The 17,183-nt window shown below is 43.9% G+C and overlaps 1 protein-coding gene across 17 annotated transcripts in view; it reads right to left on the bottom strand.

The window, feature by feature from the left end:
• PTPRT (protein tyrosine phosphatase receptor type T) overlaps nt 1–17,183 on the bottom strand; it is a 619,839-nt gene that overhangs the window by 135,531 nt on the left and 467,125 nt on the right. For all 17 annotated transcript variants that reach the window (XM_079978848.1, XM_079978862.1, XM_079978850.1 and 14 more), the window contains exons 10-11: nt 2,427–2,628; nt 92–194 (exon numbers count right to left, since the gene is read on the bottom strand). In XM_079978848.1, coding sequence (XP_079834974.1) covers nt 92–194; nt 2,427–2,628 — 305 coding nt within the window. The remainder of the gene's footprint in view (nt 1–91; nt 195–2,426; nt 2,629–17,183) is intronic.

The following is a 17,183-nucleotide window of genomic DNA, read 5'->3' as shown; positions in this document are numbered from 1 at the left end:
AATAAGCCATGTTTTAATATAAAAAACATGTATTGTTGTATGTTTGTAAAAGAAGGGAGAAGAGAGAGCAGAGAAGAAAAGAGCATGTTACCTGACAGGTGCCCCACGAGACTGTGCAGGTTTCAGCAAGACTGTGATGGTTGTCTCTGTTTCATTCAGAGGAGAGTCTGCATCATATTCAGGCATTGATGGTGCTGTGGAGTAGAGGGGAGATCCATGGGTTAAATATGATCTCTTTCATGCCATGAGATTTGAAGCTAGTCACGGTACATTGACATTTGAGAAGCAACACTGCAATTTTAATTCTTGGATGGCAATGACCTGGGCACTTGATTGCTATTTTAAAGCAATTAGGAAGAGCTGGACATTAAGCTATTCTTAGCCACTCTTGACTTCAACCTTAGTACTGTAGGACACCTTAGTATAGCTTTGGATATGTTTAAAGTTCCAAGGGAAAATGACTGGGATCCCAAGTTTGCCCCCACCAGCAGTGAAGGAAGGAGGGTGCGGTAGGGGTGGTCCGCCCTGGGTGTCACCACTAAGGGGGGTGACAAAATACCGGGTGGCACTCACCACGGGGCCTGCAGTGCGTCCAAGCCACATGCCTCTCCTGGCTCTGTGCTGTGTCAAATGGTCTGCCCGCTGCCTCCCCCTCAGCTGTAGGGCGGCTGAGTGGGAGAGGCAGGCAGACTCCTCGGAGGCTCCACGGAGCATCCTGTCCCGGCTTGCCCCGCCCCACGGGCAGCTGGCACACACACCACCCCAGGCACCCAATTGGCTCGTTCCGCCACTGGCTCCCACTGTTAGAAGTCTCCCCCAAACAGATTGCTACTCACAGAACACTCATATCTACATCTGCCAAGTCTCCCTTCCCACTAAGTCCCTTGTTGTGCCCCCTACAAATCTGTTCTAGATGGCTGAGGGACTTTCTAAAACAGCACTGAGTTCAGCAGGGTTAGACAGAAATTGCCTTCTCCCCTTTCCCCAGCGGGATCCTCTCTTGGATGTTGATCCCATCTGTGAATGAAAGGGGTTTGGAACCAAGCAATTCTTTGCTTGAATTCTGCTCAGCTTCCTATATAATGCTTTTAAGGGATGCAGAAGAAAATTGTTTATTATTCTGCTCTCCCTGCAATTTCAGATCTTGACTTGCAGCTGATCTCTTGCCAGAGCCTTTTATCCAACAAATGGCTCCAGTATGTTGCCATTCTGTAAATTCCTGTACTACATTCCCAAACAGCTTGATAAACTGGGGAGAATCGAAACACCATGTTGGGATTCTTTGGAGGGAAACTCTGAGAGATGCCAATGAGTGGTCTGCCCACCAACAGATTATGGCTGCCAATCTGTGGAGAACTTTGGGGCTGATCTACTCACCCATCTCTTAAACCCATCTCTCCCCCTCTATCCACATATATATTTGTACAATAAATGTAAAACTGTAGTAGTAGAGTGATACAATTAAGGGAATTTGTAGTTCTTCAATTAAAACTTGTTGGACTTTTAAACACACCTCAGAGTTACATCCCTTACTGTATGGGATCCATGTAATGGGAATCCACAAGGCTCCATTCCCTGTAAATTTAGCAAACCACCTATGATATTAAACACAGCTTGGAGTGATATTAACAGAACTTTACACAGGCCACAACCAGGATTAAGCCTTCTTAGTAGCCAGGAAGAAATATTCATGCTCTTATTTACACCCCAAAAGAAAAGCACCCATAAGCCCCAATCACAAAATGTTTTAAGCAGAAAGTGGCTGGGGACGGGCAAAAGGTTTTGCACAATGAGTTCTATATGGCAATCACTTATAATTCATAATATCCAATGTTTAGGGAGGTAGTATTACTATGCCACCTCGCTGGGTGAAAATGCAAACATTTTTCATCTACTAGTATAATTTAGTCATAAATCTCAAAGACATTTACCACTAGGAGCTTCCGCAGGTGAAAACTGAGATTGCACAAAGCTCAGTGATAGAGTGTATGCTTTGCATCTTTTCAAGAGCAATCCCTGGCTTATGGTAAATGGATCCAGGAAGCAGTGCTTGACTGGGGGGAGAAAAAACCACATTTCACAAATGCTGAAGAGCTTCCTTTGAGACTAGTTCTTTGTTAGCCTTGACAGTGCTAGATGGTTTGTTGTACCACTAGTTTCACTGCTAGAGCAGATACAAAGAAACTGAGTGTTGTATTCAACTTGCGCTCAGAGTAGACCCGCTGAAATTAATGGACCTAAGTGAGTAATGTCAATTATTTCAGTGGGTCTACTCTGAGTATAACCAACATTGGCTTAAAAGCCTGTATTCCCCCAAGATTATCCCCAGTTGAATACAACACCCGAGCTTTGAGTTTCTAGAGGACTACCCCACTGTCTGTACCCCTGTGAAAACTGAAATCTCTCTTTTCTTCGCAGCATAGTACCTGAAATTTTAGTTGCTATCCTTGTGGTGATTGGGGGTCCAAAGCCCTTCACTGTGCTGGCTTTGATGGTGAATGAGTAAGTAGTCCCTGGATACAGCCCTACAAAGAGATGATGAGTTTCATTCCTTAGTTTGAAGACCTTCCCTCTTTGGTTAGACAGGTCAGCGGTGGGATCTAGGGACCCAACAGCCTTGTATGTAATCTGAAATGAAAGAAAGAGAAAATCAGAGGCCTTGTGTAATTTTGTAATGTTTTACTAATTCCCTTTCCTATTCCCATAAAGATCTAACTTTCAATTAGAATGCCTGGAAAAATCTATACAGCAGATGTGATACGAATGCAACTGTCCTAAGTTAGATAACTTGGCACCCGGCGGCTCTTCTCATCAGATCATAATTACACCGTTTGTACATGCTATCGTAAATGTCACAGGGTATTTTTTTATTGTTGTTTTTTGGTAGTGATTAGCAACATATTAGCAGGTTAATGCGAAATGTCAGAAAATGATGCTATTTATCAATAAATCTCAAGATTGACCCAAAGCTTTTTGCTAAATTTACTCGTCTCATAGATATCCAAGACCAGTTTGGTCTGGTAACACGTGATCTCACTATCAATCTTAATTAGATTACAAATGTTCCACTTCATAGTGCTTTGATATATGGATTGAAAGTTGTTTATCTAAAAAGCTCACATCTGACTGGGACTGTGTAAAGCAAGATCCTTGTACCTTTGCAATCACCCCTCAAAGTGTCTTAGTTGATTCCCCCCCCCCATTCCAGTAGCAACCACAGCTCATACAATAGCTGGTTTGTACGTATGTGGGGAATTAGGCAGCCTCTGAGCAATGTGGGACGCAGGTGGCGCTGTGGGTTAAAGCCTCAGCGCCTAGGACTTGCCGATCGAAAGGTCGGCGGTTCGAATCCCTGCGGCGGGGTGCGCTCCCGCCGTTTACCTTCCCGCTGCTCGGTCCCAGCGCCTGCCAACCTAGCAGTTCGAAAGCACCTCCGGGTGCAAGTAGATAAATAGGGACCGCTTACCAGCGGGAAGGTAAACGGCGTTTCCGTGTGCGGCTCTGGCTCGCCAGAGCAGCGATGTCACGCTGGCCACGTGACCCGGAAGTGTCTCCGGACAGCGCTGGCCCCTGGCCTCTTAAGTGAGATGGGCGCACAACCCCAGAGTCTGTCAAGACTGGCCCGTACGGGCAGGGGTACCTTTACCTTTACCTGAGCAACTGACACAGGTATGGCATAGGAAAGCTTTTAGGACCAAGGAAGATGAGCAATCCTTAAGCTTCTCTAACCAAGCTTGAGGAAGCTCCCCAATTCAAATGAGCTGGCAACAAAGGGGTGGGTATCTTCCTACCTTTGTAGCTACTTTTCATAGCTGATGTTTCACATAGGACATTGGCCACACAATGCTGGGTCTTGATGACGGTAATGTAGCATAAACACAAACAACTGGAAAACACTAGCCTGTGAGCACTCCAATTAGAGAATAGCCTTTACAAAGGTGTCATGGGACTCAAAGACACTCGCACTCGGGATGAAAGGGAGAAACGTGCTAAGAGGAAGGCATGCTTGGAAAACCTTCACTGTGATCAACTCCCGTCCAGAAACCTAGGTCTCCACTGTGGAAGGACGTGTGGATCCAGAATTGGCCTCCACAGACACTTACAGACACTGTTAAAACCATGTTTATGGAAGATAATATTACTCTGCTATGAGTGATCGCCGAAGAAGAAGAAGAAGGTATGAAAGAACCCTAACTTCATTATGTTTCATTAGGGCTAAATGGCCTCTGGCTTACAGTGCTTGTCAAATACAAAACAGTGAAATGTTTAATAAACCTTTGCTATGCATTTCAGTGCTTTTCTATATTTGAGAAAGCATCGGCTGCAAGCCAGAGACCACTTATTCAATTCTCCTTGATTCTTCCTCCTCCTCTTCTGATCACTGTCCTTGGCTTTCAGAATTGCTATACACCTCAGAAAGCAGGCACTTTAGTACAAACCCAAGCAAATATTCATGAATAAATATGTTGCTGCAGCTACTAACACCCCTTTGGAGAGCTACAAGCTTAAAGCACACCTTTTGAAATTCTGTCCAAGTTCCATTATACTTATCAATGGCCACTGTGCAGATGTACACACATATTCAGAGGTAAACCTCATGACTTATTTACCAGCTAATTTCTTTTCTGTGTTCCAAATTCAATATAAAGGTGGCTCAATTTCGGTGGAACTGTCAATAAAATATACCAAGCTCTACTGCTCCCTTAACCTTTCTTGATATTACAGGATCCTCGCTTATATGTAATATAACACTGTGTATAAATCAATGTATGTTAATATACACACATCTTCAAATTTTTATGAAGGGCTTCACAAAAATCAAATTCACAGGTTATAAGAAAGTCTTGGGGTGGGGTGAAGAAACCATTATTTTATATTAGGAGGAACATATTGCATGCCAAACAAACAGCTAAACAAAATCCTTTGAATATGAAAGTATGAAATGTTAAATAATGCACCTGGGTGGCATGAGAATGGGGAAAGGTTGCAAAATGTGGCTGATTCTATTATCTAAAGCAAATGGATTTAATCAGGAAATGTGCTACCGATTGATCAATGCCAAACATATTGTTATGTAGAGATTTCTGTAGGCAACAAATACATTAAGTGGCCCATGGGAAGCTTATGGGCAGAGCTCCCACTTTCCATGCAGAAGGTCCCAGGCTCAGTTACTGGCATCTCTGCGTATGTTCCTTGCCTGAATCCTGGAGAGTAGCTGTTGTTCAGTGTAGACAGTACTGAGCTAGATGGGCTGATGTTCTGACTTAGTGTAAAGTGGCTTCTTATATTTATTCCAGCTAAAGGTGAGCAGCTTTGCATCCTGTTGATATCAACGAAGGTGTTATGCAAAGGCTTAACCATCTCCCACTGAATTCAATGGCATCTAAAAGTGCCTGGCTTTGCATTCCATGCTTTGCCTATTGGACATGGCTCAGAAAAAGTACCATGGAATTTTACAAGCTGATGTATAAAATAAACACTCATTCCTTGTCCTGCAAGCAACAGTGCTAATAAAAATACATATGGGATTTTACTTCCCATGACAAAATTAATCCCCTGCCGCAAGATTTTTGCAAGAGAAATGAAGGTATTAAAAAACAGATGCTTGGTTCTTGAGTCCTCTCTAACATCCAATTCCAGTGGTTGCCAAATGAGGGGTGGCAGAGAATTTGATCACTGAGGAGTCCAATATGAACTGACTTGATCCTCATCTCCTGAAGTGAAGTATGCTCACCAATTCTGAGTCTAATCTGTGTATACTTGGCAGGGGGGTGGGGGCAGATTGCTTTTTGAGACAGTCCTAAACTGGATCACTTTTTTCCAGCTATTTCTTAAATAGCTGCTTGGGAACTTCTCACTGGTGTCAGTGCATTACCTAGGCGAGAGTGCAACACTCTCTCTATTTCAGTAGTTGCCATGTATCATACATGGTCCAATATACCCTACCCCATAGTTGGTAAATATTGTGTGATTTGATCCCAGTAAATCATACTGTGGGTCCCCAATAATTTGTATTTTGATTATTGGTTTTTTTCAAACAAGAATTTCTATGAGTTTTTCCCCTCCTCCCAAATGTTTGTTTTTCTAACCGTTAGACTTGCATTTGTAAAGGTCACACTTGCATGATATATGCCCTGCCCTCAGGACACAACATGTTGGGAGTCACAATGAATTGCACAGTGCCCATTTTTAAAAGTTTAGGTCAATTTAGCAGTGAATGAACATGCTCCAAACATCCACCATTGCAGTAGCTACCTTGTTGCTTGCAGTGATAGAAAACCTACCCTTTTATCAGCCTGACTGCTAGTATGATCAAAGAGGAGAACTAATAGAGCAATACAAAACCCATCCAGGGAGCAGCTGAATGAAGCAGCAAATTCACCATCATACCTGAAGGCAGGTCAGAAGGTAGGGATTGATTTCTGCTTTTCTTGTCAGCTCCAAGCAGGCACAGCTAAGTAGCCTTAGGAGCAAGTTTCTCATGGTTTCCATGGGGTTTTGGATCTGCAAATCTAAAGCCACTTGCACCCAGTGGCGGAGCTTTGTGCTCTGGCACCGGGGGGTGGAAAGCAGGAGAGGGTGGGGCTGGTGCGCCACCCACAGGGATGTGGCGTGCATACTGGGGGTGTGGCGTGTCACCAGCAGGGGTGGGGCGCCCAGTGCAGGCGGGCAGCCGGGATGGCACCCTGCCGGGATTGCACTGCCAGGGGCGGTGTGCCCCCCACTCCTCTTCCTCCACCAGTGTTTGCGCCCCACCACAAAACATCCCATTTAGAGGGATGTCCACAGACTACCACCAGCAAGAGAACCACTGTTCAGTTTTGAGAAATGGCCTTAGCTGTACAGAAGTCAGGCTGGGCTCCAATGGTACCTTGGGCAGCTCCAGGCCAGGCTAAATTAGAGGTCCAGTTTTTGCCAAGGGGGGGGGGGGGGAGAGACAAAGAAAGTGGGGAGGAGAGGGGGAAAGATAGTTAATAATCTTAGATGCAGAGTAATTATGTTTTCCCCAGAGTATGTATGTACAGATTTGCTTAAACAATATGCTTTGTTCTAAGTGGTTATTTGTTTACATTGAAATTGGGTATTTCTGGTGCAGGTTACACCTAATCACCACTATAATGCATGCAAATTATTATGGTAACTCCAATATAAGCCTCATCACATTGCCCTCCCCTATATAGGTTGCAATCAATTCTGTGTACTTCCCATCACAGGACACAGCCTGGCTAACCCTTCTGTCCTAATTCCAATGCTATATTGAGTCTAGAAGCTGCAAATGTTTATTCATGCCACAAAATCCAAATGGTCTTGTGACACTGACAAGTGAGGAGCAGGGAAAGGGGAGACTTAAGAAATCACTGCATTTGTGACCTTGCCAGCATCTGAACTCTGGCCCTCTGGGGAATGCATCTCTTCTTGGCTTAAAAAAAAACAAAAAAAAAAGAAACCAATTCTTTACTTCTTCTGGGAGCCAAAACCCTGGAAACAGAGCTATTTATATTTTGAGGCTTGTCACAGCCTTGTACACATAGCTGGAGCACACGGGTTGAGAGAATAAACTAGGGATTATCGGGTGGCTGCTACAGAAGTGAGCTCAATTGCTAAAGCATTTAAGGTTAAGAAACAAAAACAAACAAGAAACAACAGCACACTCATTCATTCCATTGGCAGTTTGTACGGTTTACATCTCACCTAGCATTAAGTATTGGGTCCTTCCAGACTGGACTTAGCATTGTTGTTCAGATATCAGAAACAGGTCATTGGCAATTTCCCCCCAACTTATTACATTTTCCACATAAAGGTCGAGTCTGAATTTGGTTTTTTTATGATCTGGCAAGTCAACAATGGTGCATGGATGCTGTGATAAGCTTGGATGTACAAGGAATGCTGATTCCACAACTAACGCTCACCTAGAAACCACCATTGACTCAGTTTCTTCGAGACAAATGTGAATATTGAATGATAAATGCTTTTCAAGCACACCTGTAGATCCATGCATAATCCTTCATTATGTGGATAGCACTGATGAACCCCGCAAGATTAAAATAAAGGCAGCGGACTGTATTTCCTGACTGTTTCCCCCCTTTTGCTAATTAAATGACTGATGGATTTTTAAAGCATTTCTCTTTTTTGAAGCCTTGATTATTACTGTTTTTGTGAATCAGTTAACAATTATTTGCCCATTATAGCTGTGTTAAGTAGTCCAGTGTTGGGGTAATTAGGGTCACTAGATCAAAATTTATAAAATGAAAGATAATGGCTGAGCTCCCATTTCTAGTCTGTTGCGTTCCAAGACACTATGAAACAAGGGTTATCCATATTGTTCATTGATACTCTGCAATTACTCTACAATAAATTGATACTCTGAAATAAAGGGTATTTATTTATGTGAATTTTTAAACCCATCAAGGAAATTTAAAACAAAAAAATGCATCAATATACATTTCAACATCTAGAGTAGCTTTCAATATAAAATACACATTTCAAAATAGAGGAATCATTTAACACACACTTCACAATTCATGTTTAATTAACTAGTATTATAAACTTTTTGGCAAACATGATGGGCAGTGGAGGGAGAGAGGGCTGAGTTCATGGTTGAGGTCCCAGAAGATACAAATGCCAGTCTCCCTCTCACAGACATACAACCTCCCCTCGTAGGACGTTTTCTTCTCCCTGCTCTCAGTCAACATGTGGTGGCAGCAGAACACACTTCTTACAGCTGCCATGCATTCATCTTAAATGAAAATTAACCCAGTTTAAGGGCATAAGAGGCCTACAGTTTTACTCCAACAGGTTTTTCCAACTGGATAAATGGGGTTTTATGAACCACCAGTGTCTACTTAGTATGGTTTTAAATGTATTTGCTGGTTTTGTGTTTTTATCCGTTTTTTCAAAATTATCTTTAGTGTATATTGCCTTGGTTATTTAGAAGGTAGTAAATAAATAAATTATAACAGTGATAAACATAATAACAACAGCCATCAGAATGATCGGAGAGCAGCACATATAAGTTGACTAGTGGTGGACTTACACTCTGGGGGCCCTGAAGCTTGAACTGTTATGGGGCCCCCTTCACAACTAGCAACAAAGTCTGGGTAACCACTGTTATCTTCTTCAGTGGGGTTGTTCCACCACAGATCACCGCACGGTTACAATGTCTGTGCTACTGACTCTCAAACTTTGGGATTGTTGAAATATATATTTTAAAAAATGAATCAATTTGACTCAAATCAATGCAACTCGGATTGGGTCTACTAAACCCAAAATCCTTAAGCATTGTGGACTAAAGTCAAGTCTGGGGCCGCTCTGGGATGACAGGCCCTGAAGCTGAAGCTTCATTAGTTTCATAGAAGATCTGCCCCTGAAGTTGACTACTTTTCAAAGTTCTTAATTGGATGTAACTCACACTGCCATTTGGGAATTGCAGGGCTTACAGTAAAGAAAGATGGTGCATCCATGAGACAGTGCTCTTCATTTTTTTATAAACTGCTGGACTTGTGAATTGCTTTAAACTTCCCATTTATATGCTGCACACCCTTGCTAGGGAGGCATACCTACCTTTTCAAACTTTAGAAATTCTCTGCAAAATTTGATTACTTGGAGCAAAGGTGTAGTATTGCAAATTGCCTTTCCAATTTGGCAAAAAGCTTGAGTAAATCTCAGCAATCAAACACAGTTTAATTGAGTGTAAGGGGTTAAAGCAATCTGAGCATGTGCTAACTGTGGCTGCCAGTGTGCATAGCAGATGAATGCACACTGTATGGGCACAAAATCAGCACACACACTCGAAATAATCTCAAGTTAAATTTTGAGAAAGAGATGGAATGAAAGGGATCTCCTTTGAATATATATCATTACTACAAGCTTAGAATTTTTGTTGTTGCGGGCTCATTATTGTCTAATTTGGTGGTATCACTCGTCCCTATTTGAGGTAGGTCAACTAAGTTGTCTCTGCCTGTCGCTCTTCAAAAAGTAGACTGGTGACAGTTCAGCTGGGCTCACCTTTGGCAAAAAGAAGTAAATCTCTCCTGACATTAATGACCTTGATGGAGGCATAAATCCTATGACTGCATTGTACCAAAAAAGAAGAAGAAGAGCTGCCTGCTTTCCCAAGCATGAGATCGTCTATCACAAATGAAAGCATTCTTCCTATGGGGAAGAATGTCAGAGATAAAAGGTTGCTATGACACACACCTTAGCTACATTCAGGTTGGATTCCTGCAATGTGCTTTATAGGGAACTTCCTTTACAGATTCTTCCGAAGCTTCAAGTTGGCCCAGAATGCAGTTGCAAATATGTTGGTCAGTGCTCACCCATGGAATTACATTCTACTGCTTGTGTGACAGCTGCACTGTGACAGCCCTTCAGATATTGGATGAAGGTTATCATGTCACCTCTAAGTCTTGTCTTCTCCAGGCTTAACATACTCAACATTCTTAACCATTCCTCATAAGGCCATTATCATCATGGCCACCCTTCTCTTCTTCACACACTCCAGCTTGTCAATATCCTTAAACTGTGGTGCTCACAACTGGACACAGTACTCCATGTGGGATCTGTCCAAGGAAGACTAGAGAAGCACTATTACTTCTCTTACTTCTCTTGACCTGGATACTATACTTCTGTTGATACAGCCTAGAACTGAATTAGCCCCCCTCTTTTTTTTGCTGCTTCTCTATGTCCTGCCCCAGGATTGAAGCATGGTTGCATCATCATCATCATCATATTTGTACCCCACTCACATGACTGGGTTGCCCCAGTCACTCTGGGTGGCTTCCAACATATATAAAAATATAATAAAACACTACACATTAAAAAAAAAAAAAAGAATCGCTGTATAGAGCTGCCTTTAGATGTCTTCTAAAGGTTATGTAATTATATAGTTACTCATCTCCTTGACATCTGGTGGGAGGGTGTTCCACAGGATTAGGGGCACAGGCTTAGTGAGAATGCTGGAAAGTGGGGTTGGCACAACCTTACATTGCTCTGGTGCCCTCATTGGCTCCCCAGCTCAAAATGTGGAATGTGCTTGGCTGAGCTCACTGACACTTTCATCCTGAGGAAATGTGTTTCGCTACAGTCTTAGCTGCCTGTGGAGTGCTTCACTTACTTGCATGTTGCTGCTTCCTGCTACAACCGCTTCTTTTCTGTCATTGTTTGGGGACCTTCAGAGTTGCAGGGCCTGGACTTTAGACGTGTATCCTAGCCTTCACGGCACCACTTGGTATGAACCGAATCAGGGGCTTAGTTACGGCAAAAATTTGGCCTTCTGTTCTAAGTACTAAGGACTTGTAAACCAAAGTCATTATCATAGAATCATAGAGTTGAAAGAGACCACAAGGGCCATCGAGTCCAACCCCCTGCCAAGCAGGAAACACCATCAGAGCACTCCTGACATATGGTTGTCAAGCCTCTGCTTAAAGACCTCCAAAGAAGGAGACTCCACCACACTCATTGGCAGCAAATTCCACTGTCGAACAGCTCTTACTGTCAGAAAGTTCTTCCTAATGTTTAGGTGGAATCTTCTTATCATGGGGCTCAGTACCCACCTTGAGCCCTGATGCATTTGATAAAACCAGCAATACAATTCTGTAAACAGCTTCCAATGTAAATACATCAGCTGCAATCTTGATTTCCTTGTTCCACGTAGCAAACAAATAAGCCCTCATAATCCTGCTTCTTAACAAAAGCTCCCTGTATCAAGATTACTTTCCATTTTCAAAATATAAAAGAAAAAGAATTAAGGTAGCCTGTTTTGCCCAGAGTCTGTTTTTCCAGGAATTTGACATGTTCCTGCCAAGTTGCTTGCAGAGTGCTGCTAACTCATTTCTATCTCAAAGTGAAACCGTAACTAGATTTAGAGTTCATGATGCTTTGGGAAGGAAGTGTTTTCTTTGATTTCAGCCTTTGTCTTTGACAAGGGAGTTTGGTCTTAGGAGAATACACCACTTCCCACCCCCCTAGTCTTCAGTGCTTCCACATTTCTGTCAGTTTTTGCTACTTCCTCATGTGATGTGACATGAAATGCAAACTATTTGAGCTAACTGGCATATAAAACTTATCTTTGTAGCCATCACACAATGCCCTATGTGGAGCAACATTAGCAGGCAGAGCCGGTTCAAACTTAACAGCTAAATCTTGGATTATTTATTTGCTGCTCAGGGATTTCTCTATCAAGCCTGGTTTTGGGTTTTTCATAAAGCTAAGCAGGAAGTTAAAATTCATTAGAAGAAGATAATCTGAAACAGCTGAACATACCAGTGATCTTGCATACAGATCATAGTGCCCACCAGGGAGCACGGCAGAGTTCTACACCGGCTGTCAATTAGTTTCTGGACCCAATTCAAAGTGCTGTTTTTGACATCTAAAGCTGTAAACAGCTCAGAACTGCAAAACCACAAGGACCACCTCTCACCATATGAACCTACCTGGACTGTGAGATCATCCTCTGAGGCCCTTCTTTGTGTGCCTCCTCCATGAGAGGTCCAGAGAGTGATGACATGAGAATGGGCCTTTTCTACAGTGGCTCCCCATTTGTGGAATGCTCTCCCCAGGGAGGTTCACCTGGTGTCTTCATTATACACCTTTAGGTGCCAGGCAAAAACTTTCCTCTTCAACCGGGCAGAGATAGATGTGTCTGTTTATCTTTTTATAGCAAGCTGCTGGTCGTCATCCTGTACCTAAGATTTCATTGAGTTTACTGTTCTCCCTGCCCCTCCTCCAATGATTTAGTACAGCAGTGGGGAATGTCAGTCTTAAGTGCTGAGCCCTGAACTGTTTTGCCTCTGGGCAAGCCCACTTTCATCCCTAGCCTCCACCCACCACAGGAATGTATCTCACACTATTTCTTTCAAATGTTGTTGTTAGTATCCATCTATCTCAAGAGGCAATGGAAGAGTGTGCCATCGGGGGTAAAGCCAAACCATTGGAGATTTACAGTGCCTGCTGTGGCTGCAAAGACTGATATAGGAGAGAAACGTTTTGTTGCCCCTGGGGAAGATAAGGCATCCGGTTTCACTTTTATAGATGCACCATGGTGTTTCTTCTCCCTGTGCTCCTCCCTCCTCTCCACTGGTTCCTGCTGTGGATACATGACCTGAATGATAGTCTCCAGACACAGCAGTCACCTGCAAGGGATTCCCATACAGTGGGGTTAATGTTGCCAGTCTTCACATCCCATTTAGGGAGATATGTAGCCGCTCCAGCAACATATCTCTATTTCCTCACATCCAGAAATGCAAGAAGGGCTTTCAATCTTGCTAGAAGCTCAGCCTTGCCCTCACTGGTTCTGGAAGGCTCTTATAGAAGAGTCCCGTACGCACAGAGACTTTGTGCCTGCCCATTAGGGAAATAGGAAGCCCCGAACATATATATTTTTAGATCTCCTTTTTATGTTGAGAGTTGTAGAGACACCATTGATCCTTTGCTGAAGAGGCTCGCCAATCTTTCAGACAAATCTAAACTTAATTCTCTCCTCTTAGGCAAAGATCACAAGATGACCTGGCTGGTAGCCAGATTCTGTTACCAAATTTGTAGGCACAGATCATCCTCTAGAATAAAATAACTTACTAGGGAAATGCTGAAGTCACCCTTTGGGGCGCCTCAGGGTCAATTTCTATGGTAGCCCAAATCTCAGTTGTACGGGTATATATATATATATCTCAATTTTAACTCATGAGCTATTACTGCAATCTGTATATTTCATCTTTATGAACGCAGTTTTTAGTGTGTTGTGCGAGTTGGTCTTTGACCGTAATAAATTATCTGTCTATCCACATCCCATCTGCAGACTCTTTGTAACACAGAGTTGTTCTGCCAATGGTCCCGAAGCCAGCTCCCCATAGAGCATATCCTTGGGAATCCTGCTATCTTCCATTCTGTGGATATGACCAAAGCCTAGACATCACTGAGACAGGAGGGCAAACATGCTGGAAATGTCAGCTTGGAAAAGCCCATCTTTGTTTGAGACTCTGTCCTGCCATGTGATGCCCAAGATCTTCCTGGTGCACTTTTGTCTTGGTGTGGAGATGTGCATGATATCCCCCTTCCCATGGGCTCAAGGTTCTCCCCCCCCTCACTTCATCCCCACAACAATCCTGTACAGTAGATAAGTTTGAGAGGCAGTGACTCACCCAAGTTCACCCAGTGTTCCACTGCCAGAAGCTTGTCACTGCAGTCATGCAACCTGGTAAGTTGTGCAGCCCTGGCTTTGGTTAGGGATGGGGGAGGCAGCAGCAACAGCCATGGGAGGTGGCACTTTCAAGCAGCTAAATCGGGTGGGCTGCCCCTGTAATCACTGCACCACATTGGCTAGTATCCAGACTGATTTCATTGGGATTCACAAAGCTCTCTTCTTCCAGACGTACAGAGAGAAAATGAAAAATCTGAATCTCCCTTGTAGGGGGCATCCTCAATGGGTATTTGCAAGAAAAAAGATGATTTAGCCAATCAAAGAGCCTTGCTGGCTGAAAAGAATAATTCTATCTACTCCTATAGTTAACCGCTGAGCTTGCCCCAAGATGGCAGAGTGAGAGAAAAAAAGCACAAAAGTGGAAGGTGTGATCATTTCCTGTCATTGTCTGTACGAAACAATGACTCTGATTGCTGTTTGTATAAGTGCCTTCACAAGTTACACTGTCAAGCTGTCCTAGATTGAGTTTCTACTCGCCAAGAAAGATTGAAAAGAAGCTGTTTCAATGCAAGAGAAAGGAGGAAATAGCCTGTGCAATTTCCAAGCCCTATTTTTCTATTTTTCAAAATTAATACCTATACACTTCCCACCCAGCAATAATTTCCTAAAAGTATAGCCTGACTAGCCATGTACAGTTTGAGAACCACAGAAATCCAACCTATTCAAAATTAACTAGGAACAGGTAGAGTAGATTTTGTCTGTCAGAATGAAGTTGACAAGAGCTACGTGCCAAAACCAGATTCATTTTACATGCCCTAAAACCATGTCAGGTATTTGTGATGTATCTGCAGTAAGGTTTTATACACTTCAGTGTAGGGAAGGCAGGGTAGAAATTATTTACATAAATAGGGACAAAAAGACACAACTTCTAATTTGTGTGTCATCCTTTCCTGCACCCATTTCCTTGAACTGAAAATTTAGGCCAGGTAAGAAAGACCTACTGACCATGTAATAATAATAATAATAATAATAATAATAATAATAATAATAATTTATTTGTACCCCGTCCATCTGGCTGGGTTTCCCCAGCCACTCTGGGCGGCTTCCATAGAAACCAAAAACACTAAAATATCATACATTAAAAACTTCCCTGAACAGTGCTGCCTTAAGATGTCTTCTGAATGCCAGGTAGTTGTTTATCATTTTGACATCTGATAGGAGGGCGTTCCACAGGGCGGGCGCCACTACCGAGAAAGCCCTCTGCCTGGTTCCCTGTAGCTTTGCTTCTTGCAATGAGGGAACCGCCAGAAGGCCCTCGGCGCTGGACCTCAGCGTCCGGGCAGAACGATGGGGTGGACACGCTCCTTCAGGTATACTGGGCCGAGGCCGTTTAGGGCTTTAAAGGTCAACACCAGCACTTTGAATTGTGCTCGGAAACATACTGGGAGCCAATGTAGGCCTTTCAAGACCGGTGTTATGTGGTCTCGGCGGCCGCCCCCAGTCACCAGTCTAGCTGCCACATTCTGGATTAGTTGTAGTTTCCGAGTCACCTTCAAAGGTAGCCCCACGTAGGGCGCATTGCAGTAGTCCAAGCGGGAGATAACTAGAGCATGCACCACTCTGGCGAGACAGTCCGCAGGCAGGTAGGGTCTCAGCCTGCGTACCAGGTGGAGTTGGTAGACAGCTGCCCTGGATACAGAATTGACCTGCGCCTCCATGGACAGCTGTGAGTCCAAAATGACTCCCAGGCTGTGCACTGGTCCTTCAGGGGCACAGTTACCCTATTTAGGACCAGGGAGTCCTCCACACCAGCCCGCCCCCGTCCCCCAAAAACAGTACTTCTGTCTTGTCAGGATTCAACCTCAATCCATTAGCCACCATCCATCCTCCAACCGCCTCCAGGCACTCACACAGGACCTTCACTGCCTTCACTGGTTCTGATTTGAAAGAGAGGTAGAGCTGGGTATCATCTGCATATGGATGGACATCCAGTCCAACCCCCCTGATGATCTCTCCCAGCGGCTTCATATAGATGTTAAAAAGCATGGGGGAGAGGACGGAACCCTGAGGCACCCCACAAGTGAGGGCCCAAGGGTCTGAACACTCATCCCCCACCACCACTTTCTGAACACGGCCCAGGAGGAAGGAGTGAAACTACTGTATAACAGTGCCTCCAGCTCCCAACCCCTCTAGATGGTCCAGAAGGATGTTATGGTTGATTATATCAAAAGCCACTGAGAGATCCAGCAGAACTAGGAAACAACTCTCACCTTTGTCCCTAGCTCGCTGGAGATCATCAACTAGCGCGACCAAGGCAGTTTCAGTCCCATGATGAGGCCTGAACCCCGATTGGAAGGGATCCAAATGGTCCGCATCCTCCAGGCGTGCCTGGAGTTGTTCAGCAACCACGCGCTCAATCACCTTGCCCAAGAATGGAAGATTTGAGATTGGGCGATAGTTGGCCATACTGGCCGGGTCTAAAGATGGTTTTTTAAGAAGCGGTTTAATGACCGCCTCTTTCAGCGGATCTGGGAATGTTCCCTCACAGAGGGAAGCATTCACCACCCCGCAGAGCCCATCACCCAGCCCTTCCCGGCTTCCTTTTATTAGCCAGGATGGGCAAGGATCAAGGAGACAGGTGGTTGGTTTCATGCGTCCAAGCAGCCTGTCCACATCCTCGGGGGTAACGGATTGAAATTGATTCCATGCAACATGACCAGACAGGGCTCTAGCACTCTCCCGCCCCGGCCCTGCTCCCACGGTGGTGTCTAGCTCCTTCCGAATATGAGTGATTTTATCTGCAAAGGTAATTTTATAGGAATGCTTAAACTGAGAAAAAACTATCCTATCAAGAGTTCCTATAAAATGCAGCCTTGCTTGTTTTTAATGCAATCAAACCAAATCACAATTAGCCAGGCACTAAAAGAATGAAAGTGTAGCTGAATATGAATATATGCTTTTTAATCCTTCCCCCTGGGGGGAATTCAGCTTTTTGCCCTTTTACTAATGAGGTGGAAAATCCTCCTCCAAGCTGCCAGATGAGACTGAG

The sequence above is a fragment of the Podarcis cretensis genome, assembly GCF_951804945.1.
Source record: "Podarcis cretensis genome assembly, chromosome: 6".
NCBI classification, from domain to species: Eukaryota; Metazoa; Chordata; class Lepidosauria; order Squamata; family Lacertidae; genus Podarcis; species Podarcis cretensis.
The sequence above is the reverse complement of the archived record's forward strand: the minus strand, read 5'-3'. Positions and strand labels throughout refer to the sequence as shown.